Genomic DNA, 21,793 nt, shown 5'->3' on the forward strand with positions numbered 1-21,793 from the left:
GTGAGAATAAGTGGAAAATTATTCGTACGAAAAATGTTTGATTCATAGTAGAGGTAGATGTCGCGCAGTGCAATCTTTTGTTTTATAGGGGCGTTAAACGTAAGTGCTTTGTGTTACAATATTGAGTCACATTTTCATTTAATATAACAAATGAAGCAACTGAAAATGAAATCTTAAAACTTTAGACACTATCCCGTACTTCGGGCAGTCGTGATCCAAGGAATCCCTGTGTAATAAATCTTTTTGTGTAACCACGAACAATGAAAAGCTTACGTTAAGGAAGACGATATCTGCCGTAGTTCAAACTTCACTTCGGCCATTGTACATACGCATATGGACTCGCGAAGAACAGTATTAAAGAATTGGGGTTAATCTTGAGATCTCCTTATTCTCCGTTCTAAATTGAATATGTACTTTTCTTATGAGCTCCTTCACCGCGTGTCTATAACCACATTGTTCGCTTTTTAATTAAAATTTTGTGCACATATCTGCGTATGCTTCGAGTATGTGTATAATATTGGAGAAAAAGATTGATGCGACGTCTCTCTCAATAGCGTTCGAGGCAAGGCTGCCATCTTAAGTTCCGTTTATAAAAACAGGGCGTATTTTAATAAATGCAAGGTGTGTATCAATTCGCCATGTCTCCTGTCGTTTCTCGTTCCGGCCAGTGTAAGGTTTGCTTCTGCTGGTATTTGTCACGGAAATAATTAATTAACAGCAGAAAGTTCTCTCACTCTTTCGCTCTTTACCTGGCTTTTTCTAACCGTTGCGGCCCTCTTCGACTGTAGACTCGCTCATAACTGCGTTCAGTCGGCTGCTGAACCCCTTTTGCTCATGCAACACTTATTACCGTGTCGCAGCTCGGTTAGCGCGAGCGGGTTAATGAAAAGCTCGAGCAAATATAGAATTTCTCGTAAAAACTACAAATTACTGCTGCGCCGAGTGCACAGCCGCGTGCAACGCACTTCTTCGTCGCCCCCCTCCCCCTCCCCCTCCCACCCTCTTTCTTTTTTTTTTTTTACCCGTGAAATTATACAACGTATAATACGCGAGAACGGGAAATAATAAAACGTTCCCCCGACGTATTTCGAAGATCGCGTTGGGATTTCATAAAAGGGGAGTAACGTGGAATCGCGCGGGTGAGATGAAAACGCATTCGAACATGTCTGTGTTTTACGTTCTTTTTCCGTTTTTTTTTCTTTTTTTTTTTATCCTACATTGCTTAAAAGGTTGAAATGAAAGGTAATAAAGTTTTTAATTTCGCAAGGATCGTGCCTGGCGTCATAAATGTTCCGTAAAAAAGATTCTCGAGGAAACGATTACAATATTAAAGACACATATTATAAATATGCCTCTTTTCGTTTCTTATTACTTGGAAACCTTTTTAATATTTTTCTCGTGATTCTTTCTTCAGGCTGGCGGAGCTAGAAACGCGTATTCGCATCAGTCAGGCGATTCCTGGGTACAAAAACAGGTAATCTGAAGTTTTTTATTCCAGATTGTTACTAAATAGATAACATTTCTTTTGTAAATACACCGTCAGATAAATAAACTACAATATGAATCGTATACCATTTACAGCAGAATCTCGATTATTGCATGGTGTCGACAAGTGGAAGGATGGTCTCATACACAAGTAAGATTAGAGACTCTACACATGAGGTGGTAAGTAAAAGATATGTAGTTTTACATAATATTGTTAATATATTATACTTAATATATTAGCAGTGCCCATCTACCATTATTTTAGGTTTAGTTTTACCCAGTAGGTAAAAGAAAATAATCAATTATACCTACTCTATATACTTCAGCAAATTGTTATGAGAATTTTTCATTGATGAAATGGAAGCTTTGTTGCTTGCCAAATGTGAAGAACACGCACATGCTGTCTTCTAGTACGTATTCATGACCAACCTAATAACAATAGAAGAAAATCCTGATTTACAATTTTTATTGTCTTCGATCATTGAATGTTCACGAGTTTGTTACGAATGTTACGATTGTATCACGTAACAACTATTCGATCTTTTTCCGCGCATTTTCTGCTTAAAGCGAGTACCGCGCGATTCATCCCGTCGCGATGAATACATACACGGCGGCGGCACAAAGGCGCACACGCGCGAACAACCGTGCCGTTGTTGAGTTATCTCGCATTATATTATTACACCCGTGGCCGTGTTTGTCAGTTTAAAACCAGAAGCTATTAGCAGGTATTATTTTAGCCGTGATCCACCGTTAGCGAGAACAATGGCGTCAGCGCGGGATACGTCCCACGATATTAAATGAGGCGAAGTGATACATTTCGAGGGGATAGACGAGCAAATAGGGATGATGCGGCGATGGCACAAGGGACAGAGGGATAAACGGAGAGGCGCGCCGTGGGGCGACAGAGACGCAGAGCAAAAAGAACCTGGTCAAAAGCACAAGGGTCGGGTAGAGAGGGAAGGGGGAAAGGGGGAAGGTGCTCTGTGCGTATTACGTTACGCCCCTGGGCTGTGTAAATACCACAGCGCTGTAATCTAAAGTTAATGGTGCTCTCATGATACGAACGTCTATTAAAGCCCTCGAAACTTATCTACGAGAACTACGTGGATCCTTTTTGTGGAATGAACTTAATCACGTTTGCCTTACGCGTCCGCGCCGCGCCAATGTGCATTTTAATTGACGACGTTTGTTACGCACGTCCGTAGAAAATGAATTAGATTTTGTTATTGTATCTGGATTGCACGATATTTTATCTTTTGAAGCTTTATCGTGCGCCTCCCGAGCTGTAGTTTTCAAATCCTGTTATAGCCGCGTGGACAGTTTAAGCCTCGCCTAACCGATACCGTGTCACATTTCACTCGACGCTCGAACGTATTAGAGCTGCATCTGTTTGTTAGGGTAATAAAGTTAGTAAGCTATTTTAAGCCAGAGTGGAACATTAATTAATTAGTTTTCAAGATGTACGATTGTGATTACACCGCATACTACACAGGTCATAGGTTAGTAATACCAATAGATATCAAAGAGCAAAATTACTATGTCTTGTCCAGGATCTCTTCGTTAGGTTAATTAGTAAGGCTTATCCAACAGACCCTGTATTACAATTGTGATACTATCTATCGTTTGGTAATCTATGTAAACCAATCATACACCAATAATCTATTAAGTAATGGAAGGCTGTTCAAACAATTAATGTCTTGTCTAAGGCAGACATTATATAATAACAAACAGAATTGTATAATACATATTTGCACATGCTTCATGTGTCTCCAAAGTTTCAAAATTGTTCGAATTTCTTGGTTGAAAAATTTTATAATTACAAAGTTCTATGTTCATGTAGACTAGGGACATGGAAGCAGTAAACGACCCAAGTGCCTCCTGATCTCCGAGAAGTTCTCTGCAGGGCTTACGTGTACGTGTGTTGTAGGTGGTAAATGTGAGGATGGTTTGCAGGGGTTTGAATCGAGTGGCGCGTTCGGAACGGTCAAAATGAAATGTGATTTATCGCGACGGTAACGCGGCCTCGCATAATATATCAGCCATCGTGGCAACAGGCGAAAATAATAGTTTGGAGCATTGTAGGCGATATCAATGCGCAGCGGACTGGCGCTGTCTCTGACAGCGCAATTATCTGGTCTCGCTTGCGGTTGTACGCCAACCCCTTTTGTTATCGCCATCCACAGAATCACTGCTCCTATCATACACGTCCTGCCCTAATGCTCGCGTATTGTCGGGGATTGTCCGATGATATCTATCTATTCGTTATAAATCACCTCAATATTTTTGCATATATATTAATTCCAGCGATGATACGTTGAACGTTTTATTCTCCGCGGTTTCGTCGTTTTGCAAATTTCAAAATTAAACTCTAGGTAAAATATGTACCGCATGCATCCTAATGAAGATACATTGGTAATAACGGTGATTTAGAATATTCGTGCGTCTAGTTTCGTTCATTCCTACCAATTAGAAGATAATTTCGTTCGGCCATTTACAGTTTTGCCCGCGCGTTTCGCGGTTTCGGGGTCTCTATTTATTGCCAGCCACGGTTAAAAGTACCGGTATTGAATAATAATCAAAATTTGTAGTAATCAAAACTCGTCCATACTCATCGAACGGAAACAGCCGTACGAATTAGATTACACACGAAAATGTTTCGAATGTATTTCCACGTATCGGTTATTATTGTTCCATTTTGTTTTTGTCATTGATTGCAGCGCAAATCATGGAACAAAGTAATTATTCGCGTAAAAATGAATTGCAAATAATAGAGCGAAGGTTTTACATTTTCTCCTGTATTTGATTTCAACTGTCTACCAACTTTATCTATAGATTTGTTAATTTATCACGCATAGAAAATAACTCAAAGTCAATGAATTGTAGGTAACGGCCGACGACACGCAGTATCTAAGTTAACTGTAATTCAACGATCGAGAAATATCATTCTCTAATTCGAGATTATTCACTCTGTTTCTCGATGCTTATAGTAATCAATATAGTTATAGTATACAGGGTGTTCGGCCACCCCTGGGAAAAATTTTAAAGGCAGATTCTACACGCCAAAATAACACGAATATCAAGAATACTTAATGAATTTTTTTCTCGAAAATGCGTAGGATTTCTGGGGTATGTCTATTCACCGAAAATGGTGGTAATTGACCTCCTTAGCTAAAAATAATTTTTTTAGAACGATTTCAAATTTTTTTTTCTTGTCGAAAAATTTAGGCACCTACCCCCTTTGTCGATTTTCCTTAAAAATTCGTCTTTCATTATTAATAAATTTGTTTGACGCTGTACGGAAATGTTGTCTAATACTTTTTTGTAGGTATCCATGAGCTCTACTTTAGAAAAAAATTTCATTGAAATATATTCACTATTCTAGGAGTTATGGCCGTTTGAAAATTGAACCAGTTTTAGGGGGTTTTTCTCATTTTACGATGTCAAGGAACAACTTTTTCAATATTTTTAGAATTTCTACATATTCTATACTAAAATACGCGTTGTTTGCTTTTTTGAACATTAAAATCGTCCAATCCGTTCAGGAATTATGACATTTTAAAGATTCGCATGAAATTTCAGGGAAGCATTTCTAGCCTCAGATTATATTTTTGCTAACGAATTTTTTTCTCGAAAATGCGTAGGATTTCGGGGGTATGTATAATGACAAAAAATGATTGTAATCGACCCTTGCAACCGAAAATAATTTTTTTAGAACGATTTGAAATTTTTTAATTTAATTGTTAATAACTTTTTAACGAACCCTCAATCAACAAATTGATATTCTTGATTTTCGTCCTATTTTGGCCTCTAGAATCTCCCATTACAATTTTTCTCAGAGGTGGTCGAACACCCTGTACAGTAGAATATAGTCAATATGCTTATAGTGGTTACACTTGGAAAACTAGAACCACTGTTTCATTATAACTTTCGTTTTCATGATTGGGATCACGATACGGTCTAAAATCGGCTATTCAGTCGAAGGATAGATACTTGTTGTTGTATCGAGGAAAGTTAAGAGGCTCTCCTCTCGACGACCAGCAAACGAATCGATACCTCGAACGGAACCCCGGAAGGCGCAATCGTATAATAAAATAAAGTGTCTCTAGACAGATGAAACGATGAAACGTGCAGGTTCACGCATACGTGCACGCGTGTCAGCGCAAAAACATCCCGGTCGCGTAGCGCACCTGTCAACTCAGAATGTAATCGCGAAAATCAAAGAGACCGTGCTCAACGACGCGCGAGATTCTGCATTGATAGAGCCGCATTTGCAAGGTGACAGCGAAAAGAGACGATCCGAGGGTGTTACTAGGCAGGAAGCCATTTTGGGTTCCTGACTTGATTAACGAACAGTCGAGCGAAACGACGAGCGTGCATCTGTGCCTCGCGAAGAGCAACATTGGGAATCCTTGTCTGTACCGCCGAATGGGAATCCTTACGCGCGTGATAATCGAATAACAGTGATTTTGTCGGTACCGTCATGATTACGCTGTTAATTATTTTACGTAGCGGACGTTGATCTCCGTCCTCATCTTTACATCCCCCTATTTTCAATTTCGTTAATAATATTGTAAACGCGGTAAAAGTCGCTTCTGATTACCACTTTTGTATCTTGCACTTTTAGTTGTCGATATCTAGTTGCTATAATCCCAGTGCTATACTAGTTTGATGAAACATCGAATGTCCCGTAGTGAAGAAGAATGTATACGTACAATGAGATATTATACTTTACATCCCGCTATTTTCAATTTCGTTAATAATATTGTAAACGCGGTAAAAGTCGCTTCTGATTACTACTTCTGTATCTTACGCTTTTGGTTGTCGATATCTAGATGCTATAATCCCAATGCTATACTAGTTTGATGAAACATCGAATGTTCCGTAGTGAAGAAGAATGTAAACGTACCTAACAATGAGATATTATACTTACGTACGGATACGAGCGTGCTGCGAATTATCGTTAAACATTCTTAAAAGATCGAAGCGAATAATGCTCGCGGCTAAGACCGTTTCCCTTGCAGACGACCTGAATATTCCCGAAAAATATCAGGAACGAATACGCGGGCGACAACGAAATAAGAGGGGCTCCTTTCGTTTCGATCTTTTCGCGGAATGCTCGGCAGCGAGACCGGAAGGGCCGTTTGAACGTCGAAAAGGAGGAGCCGCGTCGGAGGGAATAGCGACGTTTTAAGACCTTAAATTCTAGATTTATATCGTGCAACGCCGGCAAAGCCAGAGCTGGCACGATGACAGCTTTCGGATCGCTGGCAACCCTTCGGTTCGTGGACGCGATTGGCTGTCTCTAGGGGTGGTGGGTGTGGCCCCGCGGAAACCATCATCCCCGTCGGACGTCGGGACTTCACGGCCTCCCCTCTACTTTTCCATCCCTCTGGAATGTGCAGCTTACCTAAACGAGTCCTCTCGACTCTACCCTCCTCCCCCCCTCCCACTGCGCGCGTTTTGGAGGGGATCGTTGGAAGTTCCTCCAGGGGAAATACTGGGAGGGGTGACAAAAGGAGAGGGAGGTATCCGTGTCTAGGGACGGATAATCGGTCCGCATTACTGCCTCTCTTTCTCTCTCTCCCTCCCTCTCTCTCTCTCTCGGTTCGCAGAATGCTTTGTAAAGTCTGCAATAACGCGCAGCAGTGCGCTTTGAACGATGTTCGTCTTTTTAGCCGAACGAAATATATGATGGGAAATTCGTGAAACGCCCTAACGATAATTCTTTTTCTTACGCGAGTTCGAAACGCGTGTCCCTGGTTCTCGCAGGGCCGACAATTTTCGTTTCCTTTGTTATCTCGCGGCACGCGCGCGCTTCAGAACCGCAATAAAGGGCGGCAGATTATGGAAGGGTTGTTAAATTGTTTTACTCCTACGGCGGAGCCTTTTCTTTTAAGGAACCGGGCTCGTTTGACGCCAGCCTCCGCTCGATAAGACCGCGGCTGTGTTTGTTCCGAAATCGGTGGTTTTTGTACAATGGCTCGATTGTCGATGGTGCACGTTTTACGCTTCCGCGTTGCTAAATATTGATTATCTATTCCGTTGGGAACAGTTTGTTAAATTGTAGTCGTTAACGAGTATTAGTTTTAGATAATAATGTATTAAAGTTTGAAAGTAGCCGTTAGTACATATGGTTATATAGACGCAATAGTATAAATAAGCTTCGTATCCAAGGTGTCAACGTATTTTTTGTAACCGTATCACTGTTTCGTGATATTAGCATTTGCATCAGGTCGAGGCTAAGACGAGAACAAAGTAGGACCAAGTGGATGTGAGATTCACGTAGATTCTTGCAAGGCGTTTTGAAAGAATAACTGGACCTATGCAGATTTCCCGACCTTCACGGCACTACGACTGTATTCACTCTCGTTGCATACCTACGAGGGTTCCCTGGCTAAATTCTCATCGCGAGGAAACCCGCCGGGATTTCACGCGTCGGGTCGCATTACTGAATCCTACATCGAGTTAGAGAGATTATAACGAGTTGAGATAGGTCCTAAGTTATTTTTTCAAAGAGGCTTCGCCCCGTAGTCTTCATGATTATTTTTTTTTTCATCCTCTTTTCACAGTACTTATTGCAACGTCGCAACCTAACGGTACTAAATCGCGCACGTATCCATTTGTACCAGAGGTTTGAATATAATATTCATTCGAAAATAAGAATTTCAATTAAAGAGAAAAGTGCGTATGTTACGAATGTTCGAACTTCATTTTATTGTGGCATTGTGATCAGTATGATGTGAAAATTGTTCAAGTTAACTGAACTTCGAAACGCTCGATAAAACGTAATTCGAAGATCGTCGAAACCGGTACAAGCTTAATTTTCGTAGAATAAAAATTGTATTTTAATAGCGCAACGAAGTCTTCGAATGAAACGGATGTAAGTGCACTCCTATGACCTGAAACAGTACCGCCGTGAAACTCGCAGGGAATTCGTGGACAATGGAGAATTATTATACGAACGAACCTGGAATGTATTGAAAAATTAATCGAAATTACGACAAGAAGACTATTAAAATGTATGTCTAAGATATTTAATCGAGACTAAGAGCAAACAAATTATCAATTGCCTGTTATTAAACGGCGAACTATTTTATCGAATGTGATATTTCTTTTCAGACGAATTTGTTCACGTTTAAATTATCATGGCGGTTCCTCGAAGAAGCAAACGCCGTGAAATCGGTGTACTATAATCGCGTGGAGGTAACGGGGGGCTTGTTTGCTCCAAGTTTCGATTGAAATCGCGGTTTCGAGTGTCTTTAGCGCCGAATTTAACAGAAACTCGGTCAGCTTAGACCGACACGGAGAGATCGGACGGTTTGAATTATCATAGCGTATTCGCGTGAGAGCCGGATGTCCCGGAATCAGTGGTCGAGGGATCGTTTCGGGGTAATTCGAACCAGGACTCGTCGCGTGCTTTAAGTGTTCCGCTGGCGCTCCAAGCAGAAAACACATTGGCGAGGGTGGCGGTGCTGGCGTTATCATGGCGCTCGAGGCTCATGCAGCTGACGGCTCAATTATCTCAGCGAGGGTCTCACACAGTCACGCCTGCGACCAAACCTGCCTGGCTGGGCCCCTTCCTCCACGGTACTTACTCCCAGGATCCTTGAAACAGCCAACCCCAACTCTATTGTCCTCCAGCTATTAACTGCCTCTTCTCGTCCCGAATGAAGGACTCATTGCTTTCGAATGCTTTGACTCCTGTCACGCAATCGGTGCCGTCGACTGCTCTGATAGCGCGTCCTCATTGGCGAGTTAATCCCTTCCGAGCATTCGCCGGTCGACGATCTGGTCGAGTGGCGGGGGAACCGGCTACGATAAATGCATATTTTACAAAAGAATTCGATTAATTTCCTTTGGCGAGAAAGCAGCGAGAAATGCCACCATATTAGCTATCGTAAATATTTACTCGAGTTTTAAGAATAATTTCGGACGGTTTTGATAATCTAGTTACAAACCTTTCGGAGATATATTATTTCAATAACTTGGGAATAACTACAAGTTCCCAACCAATTTCTGGGAACTTGATCGAAATTGTGGTAAGAGCTGGATGTTGTATGTTTTCGGAATTATTCTGTGATAAAATACGCGTGGATGTAAGAATATTTATTAAATTAACTAAGTAATGAGCTCGGGGAAGGTGGTAATATGGTCAGAGTTAATTTTTATCCTTAGAAATAACGAAAAGTAACGGGGATAGAACGTGCTTGTTTATATATTAGAAGTAACGTACGCTCGAACTTTGTGTACCTCCTCAAACACTTTTGTTGCACGTTAAGACTGCTCGCGTGTTCCACGTATTGAGGTAATATTGCATTCCATTGGAAATATAATAACTACAATCGTTATATTAATTGTTTTCGGAGTCATTTAGACACAGCGAGACAAGATGTCCATTGAACAACCAAGTTGAAAGTATTCCAGATTTTTAAGCGACAACGTCTTCGCTTCATCGCTTGAGATTAAAGCGTAGGTGTACAGCGTACAATTAAGGCTAACGGAAGTCAATATCTTCGACGATCCTTTTTCATCGTAGCAAACCGGTAATGCGCCCATTAGGGGGCACGCCTTGTCCCCTTTTAACATAAATTTGTCGAGGACATTTTTTAATATGCCCGTATTTTAAGTGTACAATTTTTCACCACGGTTTCAAATATCTATCACATGCATCCATGTTAAACCTTATGTCAATAACTGGAAAGCATGGAAGTAGAATCATTATTTTACGTCTGGCTTATTCGAACATTGTGCTTTGGGTGTCCAGTGACAACCGTAAAGGTTAATAATGATACAGTTTCGCGTATTAAAGGGCGAAAAAAGACCGAAACACTGTAAATTTTAACGAGTCTGATAAACGAGTATTTACTTCGAGGGTTGCGAATATCTAAATATTATAATTGGGAGTCCATTGTCTGAAAGAGAAGCACAGAAGGCGCGACTGTTTCTAATCGACTGATTTCCCTTAATGGTGGACGGATTTCTGTTCCAGGTTTCCTTCAGTTTGAGCTTCTTCGGTGCACTAATGGAAATGAAATCCCTTAGGATAAAGGCCCCGACAACAGCTCCGACAAAGGTGTGTTCAGTCGACCCTAAAACTCAATCTCACCCCCGGCGTTACCTGTTCGCTCTCCTCGCTCATCGTTTTATTTGATTACACGAAAACATTCCGAACGGCGTATCTCGCCCCTTCGTTACTGCGAGTCGATCAACCTATTAATTAATATTATCCGACCTGTCTCGTTCGCTGAAAGAAGATCAGCGTCGAACGAAAGGCTACCCGGGCGGCCCAAAGACGATCGAAACCGATAAAAAGGCGAGCTTGATCTTTTCTTGAAGGGGGACAGTTCGGCGCGAGGGGTTATTAATTAAACTCTCCTGTATTTCGCGATTGGATTATATCCTTCGTTCGGACTTTTTTTTAAAGATCAGCGTAATTGCGGAATCCTAATTGTTCGTGTCTCGTTCCGGCCGATGCGATCGTTACCGTTGCCCGGAGAGGCAATTATCGCTCGCCGGGCGTCGCAGGACGTTTCACGGTAACGAAAATTGTAAAAACGCGTATCGCCGTGATAATTTGAAGACCGAGGAAAGAAAATGCTCGAGGGACGACAATCAGGATAACGATGGTTTACATAAAGCTGCCCGACGAGAGGGAGTTTATGACTCTCAATACGAAGCCTGTTGTTTGCCTGTTTCCACGCCCTCCTTTCCCTGGTCCCGCCGGAAAAAAGATTCCGACAAAGAAGAAAGGAAAGACTGCTCGTTAGGTGGTGAAAGCGACGGGGACCAAATAAAACAACGGAAAACAGCTCGGACGAGAAACAGCTTTCATCGCTCTTCTTCACGCGCGACTTACTTTTCCTGCGTCATCTCGTTACGTGCGAGGAAGGCAAGTAACGTTCCGCAAAGCGAACGCCGTGGAACAGACTACCTTTTCGCAAATACGGATCGCGCGTCGTCCTTTAGCGTGTCGCGGCCCCGTCCCTTTCCTTTCTATCTGATTCGCCGGTACCAGAACAAAGGAAAGCGATCGTTATGGGAGAAACAAACAACCGAAAGGAGAACGCTGATCTTTGAAGTGTCATTGCTCTGCCAAAAAAACAATTCGCGTGGTCCTTGTACTATCTATTGTCCTATTCGTGCTTTTAGTCGCACTGATGTTAATAATACAGACTCAAATTAGAAAGGGAAGACTCAAAAGAGAACGCTTCTTTCCATGCAATAGTAATTGGAGTCAAGATGGTGTCATTTAAATAGTTATTCTGGGTCTAAACAGGGGGTAGATTACACGTTTATGATCTCTGGATCGCGTCTTTGCAATGAAATATACTTGAAGTCAAGAAGAGTCATTGAGTACCTCATCTGTGACTGAAAGAGAAGACTGAGAGAGTCTGAACATCCTGAAAATGGTGTCGTCAGGGGTCTAAAAACATATTCGTGGATTTTTAAAAGAACAGTTAATGTACATACGATTGTTTCAGGGGCCCTATCGCTGGAAGAGTCGTACTACACACTCAGCAACGAAAAGGATTCCAGACAAGACTTTGGCGCACCTTTTCCCTGCTGATTGCGGTATATTAGAAGGTAAAATATATTCATGATCTTCGAAACAGAGAGACTGGAGGTGCAGGATCCTGTGGAAGAGCCTTAGATGCCGGGATATTGGGAGTCGGTCGAGCGCTTGCGAGAGGAACGGTCCCTCTGGCGGCGAATACGAGAGGCGATGGACCCCTCAGAGGTTTCAATGGAAAATGGCGAGGAGCTTTTAAGGTAACAAAATAATGATTGGATTCGAGGTCCATTACTCCGCTTCAGAATGTTGCAGGGTCTTCGATCTAAATCCGTCTGTAATTTGGAAGCCTTAAAGTATTTATTACGACAAAGAACTGTTGAAAGTCGATACTCCCGACAGTTTTGAATAGCAAACTTTTTTATCTAGAGTTCCATTTCTTAGCAAATTCAACACGCACGCTTACTATAATTTAAATAAATCAGTTCAATCCGTGATTTTTCGAACGACTAACAACGGCACGAAAATGATATCAAAGTCACGTGAGAGAAGCGAATCAATTGCTTGGCCTCCCCCTCGGGAAACGGCGCAAGCAACGAATGAAAGTATCGGCAGCGAAAGACGTCAAGAACTTGTAGCTGTGGGTTATTTGACAGTCGCGTTGCTTATAGCGAGTCTGTCGAGGGCAATAAAACAGTTGTATGTACCTGGAATGTCGTGTTTCAATCGTACCGCCATTGTGAGGCCAAGAATTGAGATACGGTGGCGCATTCAGGTGTATACGTATTTTCTATGTATATCTGCACCGATATACGTCGATCACGTAACAACTGGTTTCTGTATTGCCGTGCACATGTAACCGTGTACTATCACGGGGTGTACGCGTCGAAGAATAATCGACGCCGCTTCACGTGTCCGTGCATTTAATTGTCCCTTTTCTTCTCTTCCGTCAAATATCATCTTACGACAATAATAACGTCGATTTTATTGAACCTTAGCCAACGACACAAAGAACACAATTCAATAGCCAATGGAAAAGAAAAACTAAGAGAGTCAAATACAATCGTGACAATTATTGGTAAAATTTTTTATTCGATTAAATCAGGAAATTAGATTCAACCGTAAATGCCGGAATATAAGCCACTAAAACAATAATAAAATTTCGTGTTAATACACGTCTCGTTTGACTTCGTTCCCGAGTTATTTAATCCTATAATTTATACAGGCTCCATAAATCGTAACGCGAATCATGTTACCAGTGTGCAACAGACAGCAGCAAAAGGTCATTCAAAAATTTTCAGTATTTTATTGCTATCGAGTTACGATTGTATTTGCGCCCACTAATTTTTATACATTGATCTCGTCTAATTTGATCTGTTCAAACGTTCATAAAAAAAACTGTTACGTCATTGAAACGGACAAATAAAAAAATATCACTGGATCCTCGACGGTATTGCGTGTCTTTTCGTGTATTACTGCACCCGTCGTTGTATCAATCGTTTTATTGTAATCTACCGTGCGTCGCAAAATTTTCGCTGAAAGTTCGTTCGATGGTCGTTGTTCCGCGCGGGGCGAGCGCAAAGTTTGGCGACGTTTTCACGGCCGGCCAAAGTGTCGGCGGACGCGTCAAAGGAAAGAAATCACGGTAATTGTTCGCGGCTGTAATTCGAACGCGGTTTATTGTCACGCGGAAACACGGTAACCGTGCCCCGCCGCGTCCCGCTGTGACCCGGCTTGCACCGGAAACCATTTGTCCAGGCATAGCCACAGAGTGTGTAAACACGTGGAAGGGGGTTCGGTCTCCCGTACGAGGTTACGAGGGTGCACGGAGGAGATGGCGCGGCGTAGCGCGGTGCAGGGAGCTGATTTTCGTTCTGGGTTGTAGGCGCAGAGACCGGGTGCAGAAATCGTGTGGGTTTCCTATCCCCGCGGGCTATATCCCCGGAATCAGCTGCCAGATTATTCTATTACCGCGTATCAACATGGGGTTTGTTTGGTCTGAAAACACGGGCCCGCCACATTGTTTCAACCAGATAAAGAATTTAACGTCGGGTAATTAAAAGGACCGGCCTCGGGGACAGGTCTGTTGCCGGGATCCGAAGGGGGGACGGGAGGGGGCGGGTAACGGAGGGACAGTCTCTTACTTTTAAATCCACGGGCGCAGCGTCTCCGACGGCTGGTTCTCGCGCTTAAATCCCTCCTGGGGACATTTTGAGCCTCCGTTTAGTTCAACGATTCTCCTCGGGCGCGATTCGACTGCGCATAAAGTACCTACGAACTGCGGCGACCGACGTGTGAGAGAAAGTAGGGTCCAAATTGGATATAACACGTGTGTTTTCGTTCGAATGGTTTTATGATAATTTCGTTCCCCGCGCTATAAACCGCGCATGGCGTCCGAGAAGTTATTTATTCTGAAATCAAATAAAAGATGGCTCCCGATATCAGGTAACTAAATTAGAAACGAAATAAAATATGTTTAATGAATCGGTTATAAGTAGGGGTATAATTGATTTACTGTGCATATGAATGAAAATATATTTAACAAATTAATTATAAATAAACGACATAATTGATTTACAGAATAATTTATCGTAAATTAAAATTCTATTACAAATAAATTTGGAATTTATAGATGAAACACGCGCATGGTAGGCGGTGTCCATTACAATTGTGAATAAATATTCATAATTAACTTTCCCAATAATATAATACGGAAACATCGTCGCAAAATTTGTAGATATCATTGGCCAGCGTCTGCTGAAATTTTAGTTTATTATGTAGATAGTAATTCTTGATTTTGTTGAGGTTAAAATTGTATAAAATAGTATACTCCTATCGTTCTCGAAGAATTATAACAATAACAAAAATTTTCTTTCATACCAACCCTTAGAAACACTGCTCTATTTTCTTTGAAAGAAATTAGAAACAGAATTTCATTCCAATATGTTACGATTTCCAGATTTCGATACGCGTATTCGACAAAATTTCCTTCGATAAATTCTATACCGATATTTTTTAATTCGGTTCCGATTGAGTCCATTATTCAAAAGAGGGTTAAAATACGCATCAACCGTAAACGTTCGACGTTTATAATGTTTCGGTATCTTGTTAATTGGCGGCGTGTCGAGGTAATACCGAGGATGAGTAATAAAATCCTGTTACCAGAAATAGAAAATGCAGCACGATAATTAAAACTACATTGATTCCGCGTGTTCCAATTACACTTGGGGAAGGATCGACGTCGGTGTAATCGTTTTCGTCAATTTAATTATCGTGGATTGAACTTTCGAAAACATTCACGGAGGCGCGGGTATTTCGATACCCGTCGTTCCGTAAATCATAAAGAGCGAAATTGCGCGTGTGAGAGGTTTAAATAACGTGGCTTTCCGTCGATGCAACGAGCGCAAAAGTTTTTTCCCTCGAACGTAGGAACGTATAATTTTAATTATACGTAATACAGGCGAACACAAAAGGGACAAAAGTAAAAAGCATCGACAATTATAAACGGAGGAAAAGGCACCGATACCTGTTTCCCATTTGTTGTTTTCTCAGCAGTCCCTCGATATTTAGATTGCTTTCTATATAAAATGCACACGACGACGTGAATTTTAGTACAAAATTTCGTACGGTCATGAAAATTGGATCGCTCTGTTTACGCGGTACGTTAAACGTAGCTGTAATAGTATAATAATGTCACGGGGACTAGCATAATGATCGTTTAACCATGATTAAACGTATCGACTGTATCGCGCACATTGTCCGTTGCTTTTCCATAGTTTGCCTAGTTATAGTGTTCCGGTTTGTTGTAATATCGTTGACTCGTACATACGTGATTACGCGGGCGGCGATTCGTCGCAAATATTTGCATTACCAGCGCAACCATAAATAAACGCGGTCCGTTTGAAAATTGTTGCCTCGCAGATTGCCCGTGAGATTGCTAATTCACGACGTTTATACGCCGTTAACATCATCGTCGTTTGTAATATTTATGCTCTTCCGTGGATCCTGACGTCGACGTACGCCTGTAACGACGACTTTTTATAATTGACGTCGTCGCGGTCGCGGGCCCTTTGACGATTGCCCGTATGAAAAAAAAAAAAAAAAAATAAAACGAACACGTTCATGAATGGAGAGCATCGGGGAAACTTTGAAATTTGATTCCCGTTGGGAGTGACTCTCGCGGCGGTGCGAGAACAGACAGAAATTGTCGGCGGGAAATAACGAACCGTCCGTCGGTCGATTCGTCGCCGCCGAAACAATAACAATCGGCGTGTGCTCGACGATGCGGTAATTAAAATAAAATTAATTGGATTGGTCGTGTGCGCGTTCCCGTACCGGGAACTTTCGAAGGAGATGGCTGCACAGCTGTAGGGGCGTTTTGTGCGTTATTGCATATAATGCACTGTTTATTCTGCATTCTCCCTCCTCGACTCCCTTTCGTATACGCGCACAGCCAATGTACGCGTCAATCCGCTTCTTCTCTCCTCTTTGCTCTTCAGGAATCTCCTCGATTCGGATCCGTAGGGTCTTCCAATAAGACAGATAGAAATTTTATTCGGCTCTTCCAGCGCTTCGCATCGCGGAGAGACACACGGGTTGACCAACGCGTCGAAATTATTAACAATCAAAAATTATACGCAACGGTTTCACGGTTCGTTAAAAATTCGAGCTTCCTCGAAGAGCAATTAATTAGAATCGAAACTCGCGGAGGGAAAGTAATTCGACTGTCGAAATTATTAAAATCTGCATCGATCTCCGTTATCTTGTTCGTAATTCATATTACGCGACCGCGTCTCGCGCAATAATTCATTTCAACGAGCTTTCGAGATTTAGCTGTGCCGTACGACCAATCGATCCACCTTTCCTCGATGGAGCTACGCGAGCAGCTCATTAAAATTTTACCGAGAGAGTTGTCTTGATCTTTGATTTGCTCGGGAAACTTCACTCCGCCGCGGAACCTTGCGGGGATCAGACCGATTTCAGCTTCAAATTCACTTTGACTTCGACCGGTGTTCGGATTCCCACGGGATACATCGACAGACCATTGGAAGCTCTTCTCGTTTTCCTAGAAAAATCGAGCAAAGATACTCGCTCCACTTTAGTTATCTCGACGGATACCCGTTAAAGAATAGCTGCACTTAAAGTTAAAAAAGATCTCCGTTTCGACTATAGTGGTACGCGTCGCTTGGTGAAATTTTTTCACGAAAGAAAATAATTAACTTGCTCGATCGTACCAAAATAAATCTGAAAATAGAGCGTTGCAGTTCTCATTACATTTGTATGGACTTTAAGAAAGCATTTAAGAAAGCAATGGTCTGTATACAATCTATGGATGCAAATGCAGCGAAAGGAAATAAGATAAAGATTGAAACGAAGAGATTCGTCGATCGACGCAATAAATTTAAGATAGTTTCACAGTTTCCAATTTCATCTTTCGTATAAAATTGCGGGAACGAGCTCCGCAGAAATATGCAACAGGAATTATTTGTCGTGGCAGCACGTATGGGGCTCCTAAATCCAATAATGATCCGAATATTACCCTAAAAAGTAAGGTTTCCACGTTATTTCCATCGTCTATCGGCGTAATTTTATAAACACTTTGAAAATTTCGCGTCCGGCTTCGCGCGCTGAGATTGCTTGGCCGTTTTAAGGTTTCGTCTACTTCGGAGGAAAATAATTACAAAATCACAGAACGGAACACTTTAAATCTTTCGTCAGCCCTTTTGAGGAGTCGCATTTGTTCAGCTTCCGGGGCTCGATTCTGCGTCTAAAATGTTGTTTTCGTGCCTCGAAGCGCGTTTGCAACGGAGAGAATTCGTAACGGCGCAAATATTTCGTTATTAAACGCGCTCCTCTTCGCGAGGGAACCAATAAAAAATTATTTATTACGCGCGCGCCACTCTAATCCGTACGAAATAATCGACGTATCGAATGAAATAAATTTTCAATTTTTCGTTCGAAAATTCAAATTCCACGCGAAGATGAAATGTCACGAGCTCGTACCAGCTTATTACTGTTAGGTTATATCGATGCTGAATATTGTATCGTAAATCATGATTGAAACGTTTACGATGTAACGAAATTTTTTCAACTAGTGATCCGGTCAACAAAATTATCGAGTAGTATTATTTTCTATACGTTGTGAAGTACGGAGTCCGGTTACTAGCGTAAAATGAGCTGATCCGGATATCGTTTAAAGCAAATTGTCGACAAATTATCGTTTAATTAAATCGGTAACAGCGAATCAAACGAAAAATGGCCGAAGGCGAGCAAACCGACGAAGATTTCACGACCGACGAAGCTGAAGACACTACCACGGATCTACCAGAAACCGAGGCGACAGAGGATACCGATGCACCAGGGGACGATGCAACCGAAACCGAGAACGAAGCACAAAAAGAAACAGGAGACTCTAAAGGCACCGTACAGGCCGAGAAAAGAAAATTGCCAACAGTAAAGAAGAAAATAAATGGAAGGAAACGAGCATTTTCGATGGATAGGTGTATGAACAAAAAATGGACTTGCGACGACATGTCTCTGTGGCAAATTTACATGAAAATGTAAAGTCAGATAAAACATTATATCTGAAATATTTCTTACTTCTGCTCGTCGAGTTTATCTCACGCAATGTTTCGCAATTTTGTCAGGTTCGTAGAGGACCAAGAACAGTTAGAAAAGGACGACATATTCAAGCACAGAAAACCGGCCAACCTGCGAAAATTTCCACGCGTTCAATCGGACGAGGATTTAGCCGCTCCTCACAAATGTTTGCCCCTTAACGCTTTCCAGCTTCGCGATCAGCTTGCCTTGCCTGATAAGCTGGATCGGTCGAAAATGATTCGGATTTGGAGAAATATGCGATCCAACTTGCCGGTCGGTAAATTGATTATTACGAAATCTAACGTAAGTGACAAAAAAGCGTTGCTACTGCAGGTACACGCGACCAAGTCGGACACGGAAGTGTCGCCTCGCGTTTCCGCGACCAGCAGTCAGAAATGGCCGGGCATGTGGCCGTGCACAAAGCGAGATTTGGTGAAGGAGCTGCAGAAACGTCGACAGCAGAGGAGAAGACAGAGGAAAGATTTGTTCCCGTGCGATCCGGACGACGAGGAGGAGGACGTATTCGAGGATCCCAAGAAAGACTTTTCGGATCGCAAGGAATTGGGTCACGCGAGGATACCGCAAGTGTGCCCTCTGCCCACCAAAGAGACGATGGTTGATAGGGCTGCTGGCGAACAGCCTGGCTTAGTCGACGGCGATTACATAATATTCGAGTTACCCTCGAGAACGAGGGGTAACAGGATCTACGCTGACGTATGTCTTCATGGTATGAAGGGTATGCACTTGCTGGAACTGGGGCTGTTGCGACAGCGTCAAAAAACTTGGAAATTCTGCTTCTACCAGGCTATCGTTGCACTCCTGGCCAAGACTCAGCTAAGGTAACGTCGGTGTTACGTTTTTTAATCCTTAAGTGGATTATTGGGGCTATACAAATTTGAGGAATCCATTATTTTTTAAATGTTTAAAAGGAAAGTTGATTTCTATTTACCAAATAGAGATTGAGGTTGAGATTGAGAGACTATTTATGTATTGCAAATCGCAATATATCAAGAAACTAATATCTGACACATCTTTACAAGGTACAAATACGCCTGGAGCGCGAACATCGACTACATCTACGATCACGCGTGGATGCTGTACACCCACATCGGTATGATAAACGTCCAGAAGAAGCAAAGATTTGACGATATCGTCGTCTACAATTACAAATACAGCATCGAGGTGGAATTGATTCGCGAGTTGTACGACGTCCCCGTAGTGACTGGCGTCGAATGGGACTACGAGGAAAGCAATTTAAGACTAAAATTGAAACTACCACGTAAGGAGTTGATGAACGTTCGATTGGAGATCGGTTCGGAGAAGATCACCGATCAGCAACGGGCGCCCGTGCACAGGGGCACGAGAAGGATCGAGGACTGGTTCGACAAGCTCAAGATACGCTATCGAAACTGCATATTTCGCACCACGCGATTCTGCTTAGCATTCTGGAGGGACAACGCCTTCTGGTACTTGTACAATCCGTATCGATGCGACGAGTTTGGCTATTGGGACGACGACGGGCGCGCTTGCATCGTGAAGTTCTGCTCGAAGGACTCGCTGAGACGTCATCTGATGATCCTTCTCCTCAGAGCCTACGTTCACACGGTCCCAAAGTCGGAAATGCAGGTGGCTAAGGACGCCATGCCCAAGTCAGTGGAGCCAGTGTTGCTCGGGGAGGACGCGCCGAAGTTACCGGAACCCGTCGAGGAAGTATCGTGGGAGGAGGAGTTCTACACGATCCAGATCTTCCACGTGACGCATCACTGTTGTCAGATCCACAATCTGAAGCTACTGCAGCGAGGTGGACCGAAACCGCCCCGGCGTCTCGTGAAAAGGAAGACGATCGACGACTGTCCGTTCGATCCGCTGGACGTCAGGGACCCGTGCACGATCGAGCAAGAGGAGGGGGACGCGAAGGACGCGATCGAGAAACCGACGTGGCTGAAACTGTACAAGATCATCTGGGCCAAGTGCATGCCCGCCGTTCAGAAGAAGAAGACCAGCAAGGAGGCGGCGGGCGCCGGGAAAATGCGATGGCACCAGTACGTCGTGGAGGAGTCGATCAAGCTGTTCTCTCTGTGGGGCGAGCTGCACATCACCGACGGGATGTTCGAGCGCGAGAACCGCGGCATGCAGACCTACGCCTGCTACGTGGTCTGCGCCGGGATGACCAGGATCATGGCGCCAGAATATTGGTCCTCGAAGACCCTGGACGTGATCGTGATGTGCGGCGACAGATACTACACCCACAGCAAGCTGGAGGCGGAGTTCAAGTCTACCAAGAACGAGTACAGGCACGTGAACTGTTGGAACAGGTATCTGATGAGCCACTTCAAGATCGGCGAGACCATATTCGAGGCGAAGGTACTGCCAGCGATCTGCGGCAGGCTGTACTCCAAATCGAACAGATACCTCTGGCAGGCGTTGGAACAGATGTTCCTCAAGTATCACTTCGGTATATTGACCTGCGAGAGTTCCTGCCTAGGCGTGTTTAAGTTCTGCGGCTCTTATTACATGTGCGACGTGAACTCATTCGGTCCGCCCTTGTTCACGTACGGCGAGGGAACCGCGTATTTGCTGCGAGCCACCTACTTTTACAAATTCATGACGGTCCTGGTGCTGACGGTCGGCTCGCCGGAGTGCAGTCAGTTCGCTCTGAACCCCATCGAGATCCTGAAGGTGGTCGAGGTAGGACCCACCGCTCTTCCCATAGGAAGATTCGAGAAGAAGAGGGACAAAAGGATCACCAAAATAGAGTGTCCCTACGACGAGGAGAAGAAGAAGCAAATGAAGAAGTGGAAGCACAGGAAACAGGAGACAGCGCGCACGATCGACAAGCTGTGCTGCAAGGGCACTTGACCGGCCATTTTCTTCTTCGCTACGAAACCTACACGTGAGTACCTTCCATCCAGTTTTCGTTCAAATCATTGTGCTGGTTTATAGAGTCTATGTTGTATTGTACAATTACAAGTCTCCAAAGTTTGTACCCATAGAATGGAGGTATAATTGCTGCCAAAACAATTCGTTCCTGAACAGTTAATATTGAATAAATGTAACTAGTAGATCGTGTATTGCCTGGTGTGCACAGTTACTGTTTGCAGGGTCAATAATTTTAAATAAAATAATTTCGAAGTGTATTTACTGTACGAAAGAACACGTTGTAAACACGATACAAAATGTAAATAACTCTTGAATGTA

At 43.0% G+C, this 21,793-nt stretch overlaps 1 protein-coding gene across 1 annotated transcript; it reads left to right on the forward strand.

Annotated features, from left to right (window-relative positions):
* Positions 1-18,250: 18,250 nt before the first annotated feature.
* Positions 18,251-21,454, forward strand: LOC143344925 (uncharacterized). Its single transcript, XM_076771557.1, has 4 exons — positions 18,251-18,555; positions 18,643-19,434; positions 19,636-20,221; positions 20,273-21,454. The coding sequence occupies exons 1-4, from the start codon at positions 18,251-18,253 to the stop codon at positions 21,452-21,454; spliced, it is 2,865 nt and encodes a 954-aa protein (XP_076627672.1).
* The last annotated feature ends 339 nt before the right edge of the window (positions 21,455-21,793 follow it).

The sequence above is a fragment of the Colletes latitarsis genome, chromosome 1 (genome assembly GCF_051014445.1).
Source record: "Colletes latitarsis isolate SP2378_abdomen chromosome 1, iyColLati1, whole genome shotgun sequence".
Classification (NCBI taxonomy): domain Eukaryota; kingdom Metazoa; phylum Arthropoda; class Insecta; order Hymenoptera; family Colletidae; genus Colletes; species Colletes latitarsis.

Excerpts from the sequence above, each read along its gene's own strand:
- LOC143344925 (XM_076771557.1), top strand. The coding sequence starts at position 18,251 with ATGGCCGAAGGCGAGCAAACCGACGAAGATTTCACGACCGACGAAGCT. Across the intron at positions 19,435-19,635 it reads CTGGCCAAGACTCAGCTAAG|GTACAAATACGCCTGGAGCG; the intron begins GTAACGTCGGTG and ends CATCTTTACAAG. Across the intron at positions 20,222-20,272 it reads TCCCAAAGTCGGAAATGCAG|GACGCGCCGAAGTTACCGGA; the intron begins GTGGCTAAGGAC and ends TTGCTCGGGGAG.